The 19,434-nt window shown below is 37.9% G+C and overlaps 1 protein-coding gene across 1 annotated transcript in view; it reads right to left on the reverse strand.

The window, feature by feature from the left end:
- LOC126191485 (E3 ubiquitin-protein ligase mib1) overlaps positions 1–19,434 on the reverse strand; it is a 612,367-nt gene that overhangs the window by 578,492 nt on the left and 14,441 nt on the right. The window contains exons 4-6 of the mRNA XM_049932370.1: positions 16,250–16,484; positions 8,007–8,126; positions 3,245–3,399 (exon numbers count right to left, since the gene is read on the reverse strand). Of these exons, the coding sequence (XP_049788327.1) occupies positions 3,245–3,399; positions 8,007–8,126; positions 16,250–16,484 (510 nt within the window). The remainder of the gene's footprint in view (positions 1–3,244; positions 3,400–8,006; positions 8,127–16,249; positions 16,485–19,434) is intronic.

Below are 19,434 nucleotides of genomic sequence, written 5' to 3' on the forward strand. Positions count from 1 at the left end.
GACTACCATTTGCCATTAGTGTTAAACATTTTGTTTTCTTTGACTTAAGCCAGAAGAAAAATTAAGTGTACTAAAGTACCACATTTTTTCTAATTTTTTTAATGTACTGTGGTGGAGGAAAACCACCTCCAAGGGAGCTGATAGCAGTGCATTTCCTCACTTGGGCCTGTTAAAGCTGTTTAAAAAGTGTGAAAGTGCTTATGAAAAAATACTAAACATTGAGGAAGTGAAATCTTCTGCCTGAAAATTAAGTGTAATGTGCAGTGTAATTTAGTTTTTTTGCAACCCATGAGGATTTATTTTGTTTAGCAAGACAGGACTTGCCCAAAGTGATATGTATCTTTGAATATAATCCTTTTTTAACCCAAGAAGGACATTCACTTATGACACTGCTCTGATTGTATGTCCCGATGGTTTGCAGCACTGCCACCAGAACCAAATTCACGCATATCATTCGCACCGTGATTATGTTGCTTTTCTTCCTCATTGGACCACATGGCCTTCACATCTGCCCACTGGTGCCACCAGGGCACCTGAGGAGGAGCAGATGGGCGATGCGCACTGGCACTCTCCCCTGCCGTCTCGGCTTGCCGCCCCAATGGACTTCGACTCATTGTCGTCGTCACCATCGCTGTCATTGCCCCAGGACATACCCCCAGGACTGGACGTGTGCCCAGGCAGCAGTTTTCTGGAGGATGCTCCTGTTGCCTCACAAGCTAGATGGCAGGATAAGTCAGGAGTATGCCGTTCTCCACTGTCATGGCTCCTGGCTTTTCTCTACGTACAGTTTCCTGCCTCATACATTCCTACCCCCCCCCCCCCCCGCCCTCCCTCCCGCTGTTGTTTGCATCCTCTTTACATGCCAATAGTGTGACAGTTTGGGGGGAGGGGGAGGAAGTTGCTGGCGTGAGCTGTCACTAGCACACCAGTCGGCAAAGATGAAACACAAAGATCGATTAGTAGGTGCTGTGCTGGATCAAGCGCGCCTAACATGAGAGGGGCCAGAGGCACACTCACAAGCAACACACCGTCAATGCTCTCTCGACAACATGTATTTAGGCCACTGCCACTGACTGGAGGGCCTCACTCACTCACTCACTCACTCACTCACTCAATCATCCAGTTTGGTGTCTATCAGTTTACTCACAGAGCGGGTGTAGTTCGTCAGAGGCTATGACAGTACATAGCAACCAGATTAGTGACTATAGTGGGACTAGTTTACCTCAACCACAACTGTACTTTACATCAGTCTGCAGCAGGACTATTGCTGATGAGCTTGTGCCACAACACATGGATTCTACTCAGTTAAATAAAGTTTTCAGTTCATGTAAATGAAGAACCATGTTAATCCATGTGTGCATTTGTGTTGTAGAAAGAGGATACTGGGTCACCTGTAACAACATCCTCTCCCTTGCTTTACAAGATGCTACACACGACATGTCTCGTCAAATGGTTGGTCGCTGGTGTTGCATGTTCAGAGAAGGAAGATAAAGCGTGGGCATCCCTCCACATCCACTCTCGGGACAGCACTTCCAAAGCAATGCCAAAGCTGATGTGGAGCAGGCTGTGCAACAATTCCTTGAATTGCAGGACATGGAGTTTTACCAGAGAGCTTTCTTCAAACTGATTACATGCTATGACAAATATCTCAATATTGGTGGCAACTTTGTCAAAAAATAGTGCAAGACTTTTAGTTAATGATGCCATGGTGTATTTGTTTTTGACAATAAAGTTTCCAAGTGAAAAACATTGATGAAACTTACTTACTTTGAGAACATCCTTCATTCTTTTCCACTTTCTACCACAATATACATGATCCATCCAAGGTGTGACCTCTCTAGTAGGTAGACCCCGATTTGTATTACACGATATGAACTTTCATATTATTGACAAAATTATTTAATTGGATAGATAAAAGGTCTACTCACCAAGCAGTGGCAGAACACACACATAAAAGACTGTTGTAACTGGCAAGCTTTCGGAGCCAATGGCTCCTTCTTCAGATAGAAGGGTTGAAAGGGAACAAAGGAAGCTGAAGGAAAAGGACTGGAGAGGTCTAGGAAGTGGGTTGAATTTCAGGAAAGCCACCCAGGACTGCGGGTCAGGGGAGACTTACTGTATGGGATGAGAAGGAAGGTATACAAGGAAACAGAAATGTTATTTGCACACATTTTACTCTTTGTTGTCATACTTACACAGAAATGAATGAGCATCGATTTTTAAACCAAGGGATAGGAGATGGTAGTATTTGAGAAATAGCAAAGATTGTAAACTATATGTGTGCTAGTGTGGTAAGGGAGCATCATGAATGGACCAATATCATGGGTATGAATGACAGTCACGGAAACTGAGCAGCTCAAGCTGTCAGAAATGTTTGAGGTGAACAGGTAGTGACAGTGCATGGAAGGCAACCACATACTACAGTCAAACAGCTCAGTGTTTAAACCATTTGGGGGCAACAAAACTAATACCTATTACAGCAGGTCCAAGAATCCTGCTGTGTATGTAGCTCTGAAACACAGAAATGATGCGCACATCCATAGCAATAACAGTACACAAAAGAGAGAGATTAGAATTTGCTTGATATCATCGAAACCAGGCAGCTCTTAATTAGTGGCAGTAGTCTTATCTGATGAGTCACATTTTTATTTGAAAGGACAGTTGGATTTAGGAATACCTGGCAATAGCTGTTTAAGAATAAACAGTCGGCAAACAATGCTGGGCGAAAATAGGGAAGTGGGAGCTGCATTATTTTCCAGGAAATGTTTTTCTGGCTTTTTAAAGGACCATTAATCCACGTGGAAAGAATTATTGACAGGACTCGTTTTGGATGACCTCTCAGATGTCACATTTGTAGATACATGTTGATTGCCTTCCCTGACGGGATAATATATTTCATTACAGCTGAGTATGGTACCTCGCCACAGAGCTACAAGTGTCTGTACAAGGATGAAGATGCTCGATAAGGACGTGAAGGTCCATCTTAGTACCCCACTTTCTCAAATCTTAATTCATCTGAATACTTGTGGAACCAGATTAATTGTTGTGTGGGATGTCTAAAACCTCATCCACCAACATTTAAAAATGTGGGGTAAGTACAGCAAATAATATAGCTCACATACTTGTGGAGACCCATCATGATCTGGCATTTTGCTTCCAGTTCATGTAGTGGGAGTGTGTGGGCACATACAATTACAACTTTGATTTGTTACAACTATATTCAATTTTTCTCATATTTACATACCTGTTGCCACTTGGATAGGATACTACAATATCATGATCTTCATCTATACCAACAACTGTTCCAGTTGTGCCGAGACACTCAAACATTCCATCCGTCCAGCCTCCATGCCCATGCTGCAATGACTGGACAATTTCCAACTCCAAGTCAACATTTACCTATAAATTCATAACTTATGTTTAGTTCCTACACAATGATCAATATGACAAAATGAATTTGTATGAACACAGCAGATTACATAATCAAAAACTGACGGTTTCCTATAACTGTTAGTTTCATCAAATGAAAACATACCAGTATGACAAATGTATGGAAGATAATGGAGTTCTTAAAAACATCAATACATTCAACAAGTATGTAATACAAATCACACAAGTAAACAAAGTCATTTTTTTTTCTAACACTTGCTCCACAGCTTTAACATATTTGAAGAAAATCATATTACCATCTTAAGCTGTTTTTACTGAATGCTTTATTAATGACTAGTTCCAGTAGGAAGTACTATATTCATATTGACATAAAATACATTATAAAAAGTACATCTTGACAGGACAGGTTAAGACACACAACACATAAAATGTCAAATTCATGTTAACAGTTGTCTTTGTCAAGAAAATTTACATAAAAATCTTCTGTACTGCTGTCATATTTTCTGCACTTCACACATGAAAATATCTGTCAAAGTTGTATGACGTAAATCAATCTTAGTTATGTATGGCATACAACTGTGACAGAATTTTATTGAGATGTGATATGGAACACACATGACAGCAGCACAGACAAGAAATGTAAATTTTCTTGACAAAGACAACTGTCAACATGGATTTGACATTTTATGTGTTCACTTATCCCGCCTAGAGATTTTATTATAATATATTTTTAAGTGTACTTGAAAATGTTACTTATCATAGAAACCAGTCATCAATGAAGAATTCACTGAAAGCAGCTTTTGTTGGTAATATGAATGGCTTCACTTTTTCTAATTTTCAGGTGTCTGCCTTGCATATGTAGCAGGAAGTTTCATACCAACATCCAACAGTAAAAGGTTTAACCAAAAATACTTTCTCACAAGTCATATGTTATACAGACAGCAGTATCTGACCTGAAAAAAGAAGTCTGTAAATAGCTTATTCAAATAGTCAAATAGTCTGTAAATAGTTTATTCAAATGTAGTGATATTTTGAGAACAAGTAGATGTTATATTTTTATTAAAACATTTCTCCATAACATCTGATACCTCAAGCACAAATCAGTTTCATTTTTTCCATGTACATTCTACGGGATGCCTACATAATGGCTATTTTGAAGGGGGGGGGGGGGGGGGGGGGGGAGAGACCACTTAAGGCTATACAGATTTATGAATTTTTTTGGGAAATGCATCATCACTCTCACTTTTCCAATAGGATGGTTAAACAGTTAGTCATTAGTGAAGACATTATTTGGTGCAGTTCATTTCCTCTTTAACATATTTTCCTTTGGTACATCTTGTTTCTTATTTAAGATTCCCTATTGAACGTGAAATTTAATTTTATTGGGACATCTAGCAGTAGAGGCAGCTAAAGTGCTGTTACTCAAAATGACAAGAAGGGACTGAATCTTCAAAGTTTCAGAACTGATTCCCATAAATAACACTCTGAATAGTTTGTACAAAATATAATTAACAATATTTAAAGGATATAGCATTAGGACTTTTCATTATTGTGCAAGCCCAAGTGTTCAAATCTAAAACAAACACTTTATTGGGAAAAATATGGTTTATACTGTTGAAAACTGAATGATGTTACATCTTGTATTGGTTTTTCACATACACTAATCATCTCCATGTATTTGGAGGAGGAGGAGGATATTAGCGTTTAACGTCCTGTCGACAACGAGGTCATTAGAGACGGAGCGCAAGCTCGGGTGAGGGAAGGATGGGGAAGGAAATCGGCCGTGCCCTTTCAAAGGAACCATCCCGGCATTTGCCTGAAGCGATTTAGGGAAATCACGGAAAACCTAAATCAGGATGGCCGGAGACGGGATTGAACCATCGTCCTCCCGAATGCGAGTCCAGTGTGCTAACCACTGCGCCACCTCGCTCGGTCCATGTATTTGGTTTTATACCTGCACAGGCATAGTCAATTGTGCCAATTACAGCAAGAATGTTTGTCTGGCAATTGTTTCAGTAATGTAGTTATGTTCCCCAATGGAACACATACACCTCTAACTGATTTCTTGACAAGGTTGAAGTGATTAGCTTGCCTGAATCGAAAGTATTTCCCCTCTCAGCTTAATAAATTTCATGTGTTGCATTTTCTATGGTAAAGTATCTCTGTTTGCATGTCATGTCACTAATCATTCCATAGGAACAATCTTGTTTCTGAACAGCACTCACACATGAAATATGAGCAGTTTCTGTGATCTATGTTACTATAAAAGTGGGTAACAAGGTTTCATTACGTAGGAACAATTTTGTAGTACTGTGCATTACAGCCTTACCTGTGAATACAAATTATGTAGACTGAGGTTAATAAATTAAATATTTATAAGTAAATATTGGGCTTTTGGCATGCTATCAACCAGAAAAAAAGAATAAATGTCAGCAAGTAGATTCTTAAAAGTAATGTGAATGTATCAAAAGTAACTGTATAAATACATAAACATGTTATCAGAGAGTGAATATACTGTCAGTTTGCATTTAAATATTAAACAGATTTCATTACCTGTGTTGCGAAGCTGGTGGGAGGGGCATATAGTGTCACAAAATTATAGACACTGACAATCATACTCCTACTGCTAGTACAATCACAGCTAATGTCAAATTTTGTTGTGTTTTGAACTCAGTATGTTCTGAAGTTAATACATTTTGTACTTTAATGCACTACAATTTTAACACATTTATTTTCACACAAATACTGATTTGGTGTCTTTAATTTATTTTATTTTTCCCTGTGGTCAATGAAGTCTATCTACTACCAGTCAACTGGCCACTATTATGCCTGTCACTCTGGTCAAAGATCTTATGATGGTGAGCCTGTGCTTCATAGCTGTAGCTTTTGTTAATATTTTTGTTCCGGAAAAGAAAAATTTTGGTCATGATGGATACCACTCAGTACTGAAGTGTGTGTCAGTCAGTCTCTCTCTCTCTCTCTCTCTCTCTCTCTCTCTCTCTCTCCCTCTCTCTCTCTCTAATGGCTATTTTTCCAGCACAAATATACACAATTTCAGCATTAAACTATCAGTTTCAGCTGTCACTGAATTTGTTCAATGCTTTTAATAGTAACATTTATACACATTAAACAATAAAAACGAAATGCCATACACTACAGACTTCTGGTACAATATGGTACTGTCGATACTTCTTCACATCTGTAGATATATTAGTCACATAATTTTTTTTTTGTTGTGCACAAAATTTTAAATGGTATTAAAATTCAAATTTTGTAAACTATCTTATCACAGATGCATAGCATCTCAATTACAAATACTAATGTCTGCATTTTTAAATTTTGTTTCAATATGTCAGCGTATGTGAAACAGCATATGAATAGTTAGTTACATGTGCACAACAGTATTAGCCTTTATACGCATGACACTTGACACTCATATCTATTGACAATGTGGTTTTCTCAAAGTTCTCGGGTGTGAGCTACTGTTTTCTTCTTATGGTATGACATCACTGCAACTCGTACATTTTAATTTTGACAAAAGCTGTATAGTTTCACTTTTAACTTATCATCATTACTGTTTATCTTTTAGATCTTAAGATGGCTGATTATGGCCAAAACCGGTAAGATCTTGTTGAAATTGTATGCGATTGTTCCAGAAAATAAACAATTTCTTTGAAAAATGATAATATTTATCTATCAGGAAAATAATGTGACTTAATTTTACATCACAGTCATAACAAAGATTACCACCAAACCAACAAATCAATTAAAAACACTGCAATTTCATTCACCTCTTGAGATGATTACTGTGTGTGGAAAACACCAAGTTACATTGTGGATTGGAATCCACATTAAATTATAAGACAAACTGCAACTGGCTGGGTTAATCAGATCAAACAGCAGAGGAAGGCAGGGGTATATCATATTACCTCTAACAGGACAAGGCCTAATAAAGCACTGGGATACTCAAAGCAACCTTTGGGATGAGGACTTCTTTACTTTAGATGGAAAATATTTTTTGAATAGCTATGTTCACCTACATTCCGTAACTAGTGATGTTCTAGCAAATAAGACAGTGACAAAAGTGTAAAATGTATTTCCCACACTGTTCCACCACAAAGATGAAGAAATTTAACCAATTTTAGAACTAAAGGGAAGTTGCTAACTGACCATTTCCCAAAATATTTGTAGTGAAAAGCTGTTATATTAGGAAATCAAATTAATCAAACAAACAGTAAATGGGTTTCTGAAACACATAACAAAACACCAACAGCTTATTAGAAATACCAATGAAGAACTGAAGTATGAATTGAAGCCCAAATGATGTACAATATGTCTAGCTTCAATGAAATATGACTTTTTTTGAAGTACCTTTGACGGGAAACAGCTCTTATTATAAAAACATGAACTGCTATAACAAGGTAACACATTCTTTCTGATTATCTTTCTAAAATGAATAGAAATGAATTAGACTACAGCTATGAAACTGCATAAGACTTCTCAAGAGACAATTAAAAATAGAGGTTATCAAAAATACTATGTTTGTGGTGTCGGAGTGTGCTTCCACAAAGGCCAAAGTATATTTGTAAGGGATGTAAAGTGCCAAAGAAGCATACCTGATCACCAATTTGCAGACCATGTGGTCCAGTACGTCCTGGACCTTGTTCTCCCAGCAGTGGCAAATGGTCTCTGTACACTGTTTGCCCTTTGGCATCATTTACAACTTTAAGGTCAGCCTGAAATAAGAATTGTTTAAATTCAGTTCCGTTTCAGCAGATAACCAACAATGTGAGAAATCATTGACTGCAAGTAATGGTTACTTTAATTAATGTTACTTAAAAACTACAAACTATGATGTAAGTAAGAAAAACTACCAATAAGAAGTATATGAAAAATAAAATGTTCCAGGCACAAGTTTGACATATGTTCTGTGATCTGAAATAGTTTTGTTGTAATTGTATTCAATTACCAATACATCCCAAGAAGTAAAATATGATGAAACCATATTTTCTTGTAGAATGCTCAAATTGCACTTGGTTCTACCAATTACAAATTCTCCCATGTTTATGCACTTTGCCACACCAGTCTGATGTAGCTCTTTGTCATTTCCATTCAGTGACATTCAAAACTACCATCTTATTGACCATAGTCCACAAGCACAGTTCACAAGCACAACACAGTTCATGAAGAAAACTACATAAAATCTGCAAACTCTTCCCTGAGAACCTGGCTCCCCAGTTCTTAAAGTATAAGCCTGAACACATCTGTCTGCTAGTGATTTGTGTCCAGCCACTTTCAACCAACTACTGTGCACAACAGCACTGTATTAGCAGTTAATGAATACTGAGCTTTTATTTCACTTTTTGTTTTCATTGTTTGACCTGGAAAGAATGATGACATATTATCTGAGCCATAGATATGGCTCACTATCCAATGGGCTCAGCATAAAGCACAAGTCGCAGATATAGTGAGTGTCTTACGTCCTCTATACAACTGTCCTCACTGCATGAACTTGTGCTAGTTGGAAATCTCTTCCTCTGCCCCTGATACCTTCCTCTGCTAGTGCTCAAGTGAAAGTTTGAGAACTATACATTGCAAAGTCACAATTCATTACAAAATGGAGCATGAACTATGTGCAATGGACTAACTGAAGAGAAGCAGCTAAGGGCCATAAAAGATTTTAAAAAATACTGTAAAACATCTTATCAAGAAATTCTACCTGTTCATTAAACACTGTGGTAGATTTTAATACACAACTGTGATTATGCACTGTGCAACAAAATCCTATTATAGAAAAATTGTTAATTTTTCAAGCTTGACTTGCATAATGACACACACTAAAGTAATCGATTTCTTATGACATTATAATGTTATGGTATCCAAGGAGTTGCCTACAAATGGTGTAAGAAGTATCTTTATGCTAGCAACAGAAGGTGGAAATACATAACAAAAACAAAGAATTCTTCACAGCTTATATGAGGGCTAATTACTATGTATCTAAAACCCGAATTTAGGGCATTTACTATCCTTAATAATTAGAAATGATGTACCATTTCCCCTCCAGCACCAGAGGCGCTGATTTTCATGTATAGTGCCAGCCTTTTTATAAATTTATACAATTGTTGTTTTAAGGGAATGTATTGATGCTACAGTGTTCATCTTTCGCATGCTACTGTAAGAGGTTTCATCAAACCAGTGGTGTGCACAATCTGTGTCTTCTGCACTTTTGTTTGCATAGATAAGCGATTTCTGGTATTTCCCTAGTGTCTGAGTTAAATCATGTGTCAGATTTGTCCAAAACCTTAGGTACTAAAACTGCACACAAAAATTAAACATGTCTTTAATGTGAACTGTGTCAAAACTTGAGTATGTGTAGTGATATATCATTGATTTTTGAATGCTGAGTGCTACAAAAAATAATTTCATGCTACAGCATCAGTTGTAATCTATATCTGTGTTTCATACTTGGAATGCAGTCCCAGAATTGTGCATTCAGCCATGACAATGTAGTTGCAAAAGTGTGTGTGTGTGTGTGTGTGTGTGTGTGTGTGTATGAGCATGCGCGCGCATGTGCAAGCATATGTATGTGCATTCCAGCTCATTACAGGTTTACAAAAGTTATTAAAGTTACAATTCTTCTTTGTCTACCAGTTGACGACTCAATGCTTCTACTATCTGTTGAGTTGTCAACTTTTCTCCTGAGTTATTTATATTAACAGACATATATTTTTGAGAAGTTTTGAAAGTCACTAGCCATGGAACTCACTACCGCTGTGCATTAGATTTTCTGTAGCAAACAGTTGTTTGTAGGTTATAGTTATTGTACTGTATATAATAACTATCATATTATGACATCTCTTCATTTGGCACTAAGTGATCCCTTTGTTAAAGGGAACTGGTACAACTCGTTGTTCAACATATCCAGAAATTAAAAGATAATAAATTTAGTTTAAAATTCTTTCTTTTATTGTTCTGTAAACAACTGCACAAGCACAAAGCAATCCCACTGCACTTGCAGGTGTCTACAGAGACTTGGCAGTGAACAAAGGCATGGTGAGTTATTTGGTGAGGCATCCATCATCACTGCAACAAGGTTGCGCAAACATGTCCAATCTCCTGTGTACCAGCTGGCCTTTCACAGCTGTGACTTCTGAAATGTTGGAACATGCAGACACTCTCATTCAAGGTGATCAATAGATCACAATGAAACACCTCACTTCACAACTGGACATCTCCTGTTGGTAGTGCTGACACACTCTTCCACCATTTGGGCTACTCAAAGGTGTGTGCTCACTGGGTTCTTTGCCACCCAATGGAAGACCATAAAAAGCAACAAAGGACCATCTGTGCAGAGTTGCTTGTTACAAGGCTGATTGTGACAATTTTTTTATCAAACACTGTCACAGGCGATGGAACATGGGTTCCTCACTTCAAACCAGAAACAAAACAACAATCCATGGAGTGGTGCCATACCACCTCTTATCCAAAGATAAAAGTTCAAAGCCACACCCTCACCTGGCAAAGTCACGGCAATGGTCTTCTGGGACACTGACGCGGTTATTCCGTTTGACATCCTCCTCATGGTGCAACAATCAACTCTGAAGTGTATTGTGTGGCACTTAGGAAACTGAAGAAACGACTTCAGCATGTTCGTCACCACAAAAATACAAACGAATTTCTCATTCTCCATGAGAATGCAAGGCCTCACAGAACTCTGTGTACCTGAGAGGAGCTCACAAAACTTCATTAGATTGCTCTTCTTCATCCACTCTACAGCCCAGATCTTGTACCTTCTGACTTCCATTTGTTTGGCCCAATGGAGGATGCACTCCATGGGAACCAGTGTGTGGATGAAGGGGATGTTGATGCAGCAAGACGTTGGCTCTGATGTTGACCAGTAGAGTGGTACCAATCGAGCAAATACGCCCTCCCAGTATGGTGGTGTCAGGCCTTCGCATTGAACGGAGATTATGTTTAAAAATAGGATTTTTTAGCTAAATGAGTTGGAATAATATGGTGTATTGGAATCCTGAAAAAAATCAACCTGATTTCAGAAACACAAGGCATTGCATTGCTTATTGAATGCTCCTTATAACTGCTGTTTATAAACAGCTGGAAATCACCCCAAAATATTGCGACAAACTCACACTACTCTGTATGGATGTGTTGGAGCACTGCTGAATGACATGTATCAGGGATACAACAGTTACTATCTTCTCCTGGGGTAACTGTCTCCTCTATAAGAAGTACAGGATCTATACCAATTGGTTCACTTGACTATGAGCGGTTTATCAGTTTTACATCTAGAGGTACTGTAGAGAGAAGGCAGAGAGCACAAAGAACTCAGGGTATATTATCCAATTCTATAATCGAGAAATTCAATATACTGTCTTCCACTAAAACTGAAACTAGACCAGTGAGACTAACTTCAACTACTGGGAAACCTGCTGTGTCCCGTGTGAAGAGGAGGCAGACAGAGAAGTGTGGGGTTCATCAATCATTGGCAGTTCAGATGTATGGCAAATACTGGTACCCCTTAGGGAAATGGTAGAAAGGAATGGAAAAGATCACCTTGTGCACTCAGTGTGTATGACTGGAGGCCTCATTATACATGCTGCAGAGGCTGTTCTGACAATCACTGAGAAAACAGGGTGCAACCAACTGCAGACCATGATGCACACTGGAAGAAACAATGACTGTCATCTGGAATGCTGGGACATGGGTTATTCCAGCAACTGGCAGAGAAATTTGAGAAGTTCTGCCTCGTTCAAGGGATTTCAACAAAAGTCTCAATATGCAGTATTGTCCCCAGAAATGATTGCAGTACCCTGGTTAAGATTCGAGTGAATGGCTGTACAAGAGACTTCAAGGATTCAGTGACAATCTAGGTGACAATCCTAGAGTTGCGCCACTGGGTTGAGAACTGTAGGGGCCCCCCCGGTCAAGTGTGCAGTATACATCAGAGGCTGTTATACAGATAGCTGACTGTATGATTACTTGCAAAATATTCGAGCAACTCATCACAGAATATTGCTCAAGTGTGTGGGACCCATACAAAATATGATTGACTATGGACAATGACCATATACAATGAAGGGTTGCATGAATGGTCACAGGTTTGTTTGACACATGGGAGAGCAACAGATATATAGTGTCTAAACTGAACTGGCAGACAAGTGAAATAGAACCAAGTCATCCCAAGAAACCTGTTCACAAAGTATGATGAATCAACTTTAAGTGAAGAAGCTGGCAATAATACAATCACCTACGTTTCATAATTTTATGTAACATTGTCGGAGAACAACAATCTTATTGTGATAAAATTATTTAAAAGCAGTCTTGATTGCAGCCGATGTTAACTTCTGACTGGTTTTGGCCTTCTAATTACGGGCCATCATCAGAGTTTGCACCACCGTCGCCATCATCCAGATGGCGCAAACTCAGATGATTGCCCGTAATTAAAAGGCCGAAACCAGTCAAAAGTTAACATCGGCTGCATTCAAGACCGTTTTTAAATAATTTCACCTACATATCATTCCCACAGGAATTGTGAAAACAAGATTAGAATAGCTATAGCGTGCACAGTGGCATTTAAGGAACCATTCTTCTTGCACTACATGCATTATAGCAATGGGAAGAAGACCAAAAAAAAATGGTACAGTGGGATGTTCCCTCTGCTATGTGGATCATCACTGACAAAATCAATTTATCAGTTACATTTCCATCTATTTAAATCCAATAGTTGTTTGGAAAAAATGTCCTTTTGACACGCTGCCTGCTGTATGTGAATGGTTGACCACTTAATAATAGCACAGAGGTCAAGCTATCTACTCCAGAGATTAGTGACTTTCCCTTCCTAACACTTCCGATAGGAGACCCGACACTTAACAGAATCTCAAACTGTGTGTTACACTGTTACTGTTGGTGGGTAGGTCTCATGTCCAGCTGAAGGTGGCCTTTATGATAGCATATGAAACACATGTAGTTCAAATATGTTGTATAGTTCAAATATGTTGTATAGTTCAAATATGTTGTACTGAAAGTGATACTCCACATGCGTCACATACTGATGAGTGATTTCGCCCAAGGAAGAAACTGTGTGTCAATAGACAATGCCCTCTATGTAACCTGGTAAGCATAATTTCATTCCTGGGCTGACAAAGTTCGTCACACATATGTGATCAATTTGACTGGCTACAATTTGTTATTAACCACATCCAACCACTCATCTTCCCACTGTCACATGACCCTTCTGTCTGACAGCACAATGATAGCATGCAACCATATGGCACACAAAATTAAAAAAAAAAACACCAGCCACATAGTATTCCATACCCTGACATGTCTCAGTACCCAGCAGAACACCCCCCTTTGTCTTCATTGTAAGTGTGCTGTAAGCCATCTTAGACTGTCTGAATTATCTTTTGTACTACTTACATTGTTTTGTGATACCATTTGCAGGCCAGATGAAAAGCTTCCTATTATGATGGCATCTTATATGCTCCAGTGTCTCCGTAACTATGTGTGCCTCAAAATCATAATTTGTTAACTATTCCAGGAAGCAAACTTCAAAGAATCTATTAGGTAAGATAGCTTAACAACCGAATGTGTTCTCCTGCTGAGATACATCCATATACATAAGGTTAACATCTTGTTAGTCTTAAAACAGATACACATATAAATTAATAGTTTGCTGATGTATATAAACACACTCACAAAACACCATGTCAGATGTTAACCAACAGTGTCACCACTGATCATTTTGTATCAAGATTTCAAGTACAATCAATATTATAGCTTACTTTAATCACACTGTATTTTGCAACAATATTCATCCTGGATTTTGCATTGTTTGACACTGTATTTTGTACAGGTCTTGAGCCACAGATTGTAAATATATGAAGGGAGTTATATTTAAGAACCACTAAGAGCTGCTGACGAAATTATGTATATTTTATTCAATACTACCTTTGATCAACTGTTCACTGGGTAATATTAAATTATTTTTGCCAGTAATGTATCATTCCTTTTATGGCATTTAAAAATAAAATAAAAAACACTCCTGTATCACTGAAATTAAGTATGTAGAGTGCACCCCATACGTCAACACTGAACTTGAATACAGACAGTGAACTAAGATTATTTAACTGTATTACTACATTTCACTGTTGATTGCAGTTTCAGTGACACAGGCATGGTGTTTTTAACACATCTGTTAGAAACTATACAACACAGTCTAATGAAAATAATTTTATGCCTCCTGATAGCAACTGGCTCATCAAAACTGGTAATGAATAAAGGTTCATTTCATCAGCAGCTTTTAGTAGTTCTTAAATATGACTTCCTTTAATTATTTTAATTAAATGCGATAATGATTGAAGCACAAGAAATGGATTAAAATTTGTGCTGTGGCCAGGACTCAAACCTGGGTCTTCTTGCTTGCTAGGCAGAAATGCTAACCGTTATATCACTACAGCACGATGGTTCACATTACTGCACGAACTACCCAAGTTGAATCCCCTGCCCAACATAAACTCCAATTCATATCCTCTGCTTATTTTCCCTTACATTGTCACTACTGCCAGGGCTCTCCAGCATTGGAACAGCACCCCACCATTGGACGTAATGGGAAAGTCTGGTAACATTATGTTTGTGATAACCAATTCAACGTCGCCGCCCTAATTTGTGGCACTCTCAGGACCTGTTTTTAATGCATGAGAATGTGAGACCCCCATACTGCTTTATCTCTTATTGAATATCTGGCCAGACATTCTGTTATTTCCACCCCACATCCGCCATATTCAAGCAACCTCTCACCCTGAGATTTTTTTCTTATTTCCGTAAGTGAAAAGGCAAAATTTTCCAGCTTGCTTGCCAAGATCTTGGCAACTGTGTATAGACAGCCAAGGAGACTACTTCGATAGGCACTAGGATCATTACTTGGCAAATGCAATTTTCTATTTTTTTAAAAACCTGTCCTGGAACTTTTGTGACAAAAGTAGTACTTTGGCTATGAGCTGGTACTTAAATATTTATGTCAGTGTTAAGATTCTGAGACTGTTGGAACTTATGATTATTTGTACTGCTTTTGGTGACAGACTCAGGAGAGATTTAAAGACTTTAACATCTCATGTGGATTGTAGGACTGTGCTGTGAGAGATTAAAATGTATTTTGTAGACACTTTAGTGAAGTTAAGGTGCTGCAAGACTTTGGATTTACACACTAGTTACATAAATAAGGGCTTACTGAAATCTGCTGAGTTCCATATATGCAAGCATTTATTGTAATGGTTATATTTCACATGTTTAATTAGTTCTCTATTTATATCTGCTATTTGTTCCATTGTAAGCCTGTTATTCAAAAGTTTCTTCAGTGTGAATGGAAAATAAAAATTTCATTTATTGTATTAAAACATTTTTGGTGTTGGCAACCTGGTTTCATTTGTTATATAAATCTGTAAATCTGCAAACCTGCTTTACTTATTGTTTCAAGCACATTATCACTTGTGAAACTTCTCGCATTTTTAACTGTAAAAGCTGTAAGGCAAGGATGTACAAATGTGCACCCCGCCTCCAACAGTATAGGAACTAACAGGATCATCCGACATTCCTTAATAGACTGCTGGTCACTCTTTTGAAAAAGGGAGACTAAGTAACAAAAATAATTAGGAGGGACCTTACAACATACAATGTGGTCAAAAGTTATCAAGATGCAAAATGAATACTAACAAAATATTAAATTATTCACAAAGATTTTAATACAGTTTATTACTATGTCTGAAAACTACAGCTCAACTGTGAAGAGATGTACCAACTACATATAATTATTAGTTTTCATTCATATTAAATCTATGTTTACCATTCCCTCAAATCCGACACGGTACAAATTTTTTGCACCATTGTCCCAAATAACATAGGCTGCAGAGCGAGGACTGGCTGCTGACCAATCTTGTATTTCATTTACTTTTCCTCGTCTGCCATTGCCTCCATCCTGATCTTCCCATTGCCAGTCTACGCCACGTACAACTCGTGCTCCTGGAAATATTCCACGAATTCCAACCTTCTTGCTTTTACGTCTTGGTTCCAGCAACACCCTAGAAAACATTAGCAGTAGATTCTTGATTTCTTATGTAATGCAAACTTTTACTTCAGGGAAAGCAGGAGAGGCTTTTCATAAACACAAAAGAAAATGCAAACAATAAAAATCTTGCAATATTCAAGTGATTGGGGCTAGTGGTCAAGGTCATGAAGAATAAAGCTGAAATAACCATGGAGTTCAATGCTGCATGGGATCAATGGAGTTACAATTCATGTTTTAGATTTTAAAAGTTGAAAGGGTTTCCTCAATCTGACTAGCAAATCTTTGTCCTTCAAATAAAACCCAATATATTAAATTAAATATGCAATGAACCTTTTTACAGTGGTAGTTCCTCAAACAGACTTAAGTATATTATTGTTAAGCCACTTCGTAAAATGGATTTAAAACAGCAAAGAACTACTAAACCAATTAACAGGTGCCAGACGTAGCAAAAATTTTCAAATCAATTTCAAGAACATTTAATGATACATATCAGAAGCAAAACATTCTACAGAGCAAAATGATTTGGATTTCAAAATGGTTAGAGAAATGAACAGGCTACGTCCACACTCTCAGATATGAAAACAGAATCAACAAATCAAGACACACTACCACTGGGAATGTCTGTGAGAATAACTACTCCTCCTATAATATGTCAGAATATTTAGACTCAAGACTGAAAATTTCAGTTAAGACTAACATTCATATTGTACAGGTTTTAACCTGCCCAGCACCTACACAGCAAATATCCTTCTCTGAAATCAGCAAAATAACACATACGCTTTGTATGAATTAATAGGTAGGAACAGCAGATGATTGGTGTAAGAGGAAAAGCAGTGGCTCTTTTTCAATGTCATTTCTTTTCTAGTCATATTATTAACAGTGTAGGTAGAATACCAAAAATGGTTCAAATGGTTCTGAGGACTATGGGACTTAACATCTGAGGTCATCAGTCCCCTAAAACTTAGAAGTACTTAAACCTAACTGATTTAAGGATATCACACACATCCATGCCCGAGGCAGGATTCGAACCTGCGACCGTAGCAGTCATGCGTTTCCGGACTGAAGCGCCTAGAACCGCTCGGCCACATCAGCTGGCTAGAATACCATGAGTCACAATTGTTTGTAGTATACTTTACTGACGTACCCTTGCAGTGGCTGCTTCTGTCTGTTAATGTATAACACTTAGCAACAATCGGTATTGTAGTTTTAAATTTTTGTATCTGTACTGGGAAAGAACCACAGCCCCAAGCTTATAGAAAACACTAAAGCTCAAATCATTATAGGTACTGAAAGGTGTCTAAAGCTCGAGATAAGTTCATCTGAAATTTTTATAAAGGATTAACGAGGTTGAGAAAGAACAAATTAAATGCAGTTATTGGTGGAGTGTTTATTGCTGTTTGAAGTAGTTAAACTTGCATCAAATTGAAGTAAACAGTGCGTGTGAGTTAGTATGGGTAGAATTTACACTTGACAACCAGAATAAATTAATAATAGTATACTTTTCATGAGTGGGATTATTACAGAAGCAGAAGAATACTTCCAGGGATGGAGGATCAAGAATATGTACGGAAAGGGCAACTATCTGAGGAGAACCTATAAACCCATTGTCAAGACATTTCAAAATAAACATCATCAAAACACTCCTACAGCCAGGAGTGCTATATGGATGTGCCATCTGGAGTACAACCAAGCAAGATCTGAAGAGACTGATAATATTTGAAAGGAAAATCCTTCAGAAGATTTTTGGGCCAGTTTACGATAACGAGAGTGAAGAATGGAGGATTCGTCACAATAAATAGCTGCATGATATTTAAAGAGCCAAACATTGTGGCTATAATGCCACGACAACTCCAATGGGCAGGCCACGTTGCTTGGAATGCAGGACAACTGATGGCCGAAAACTGTACTCAACACCAAGCCAACCACCAGAAGGCCCATAGGAAGACCTAGAACTTGATTGAGTGAGTGTGTATCCAAAGACCTTCAGAGAGTGGGACTGCTGGAAGGATGGCAGAAAGGAGCTGAAGACAGGCTGAAGTGGAGGCAATCTCTCAAAGCAGTGTGCAGTCCATTGGGTCTGATCGCGTAAAGTAAGTAAGTCTACTTTTACTGAACACTTGACTCAAATGATACAGTTGCTGAACACTTTTAAAAGAAAATTTGAGTCTCACTTCGAATAGGTAACCCAATCATACAATTATAGTTAGTGGTGACTTCATTCTAGCTTCAATATGATGCCAAACATACATATTTAAAGTTGGTGGTAGGCATAAAACATCACCTGAAATTGCACTGAATGTTTTCTCCAAAAATTATTTTTGCCGATCAGTTCAGGAGCCCACTCAAAGTGTAAACAAATGCAAAAACATACTTGACCTCTTAGCAGCAAATAATCCTGAAACAATAGGGAGCATCACAAGGGGTAAAGGGATTAGTGATCACAGGATTGTTGTAGTGAGACTGGATACCAAAACATCCAAAACTACAAAAAAATAAATGCAAAATATATCTAGTTACAAAAGCACACAAAAATTTGCTTCATACATTCCTAAGAGACAGCCTCCACCCCTTCCAAACTAAAGATGTAGGCAAAGACTATATGTAGCTCAAATTCAGAGAAATAATTTCTACGGCAATTGTGAGAAATATACCAAGTACGTTAGTACGAGACAGTACTGATCCCCCACGGTACACAAAACAGATCAGAAAATTGTTGCAGGAGCAATGAAATAAGCATGCCAAATTTAAAAGAACACAAAATTCATGAGATTGGTACAGTTTTAAAGAAGCTCAAAATCTGGCAGGAAATCCAAAGAGATTCTGGTCATGTGTAAAGTACATCAGTGGCCAGACTCAATAATAGCTTCACAGTGTGATAGTGATGGTGATGTTATCAACAATAGTGCCACTAATGCAGAGTTATCATACACAGTTTTCAGTAATTCCTTCACCCAAGAAGACAA

This window comes from Schistocerca cancellata, chromosome 6 (genome assembly GCF_023864275.1).
Source record: "Schistocerca cancellata isolate TAMUIC-IGC-003103 chromosome 6, iqSchCanc2.1, whole genome shotgun sequence".
Taxonomy (NCBI): domain Eukaryota; kingdom Metazoa; phylum Arthropoda; class Insecta; order Orthoptera; family Acrididae; genus Schistocerca; species Schistocerca cancellata.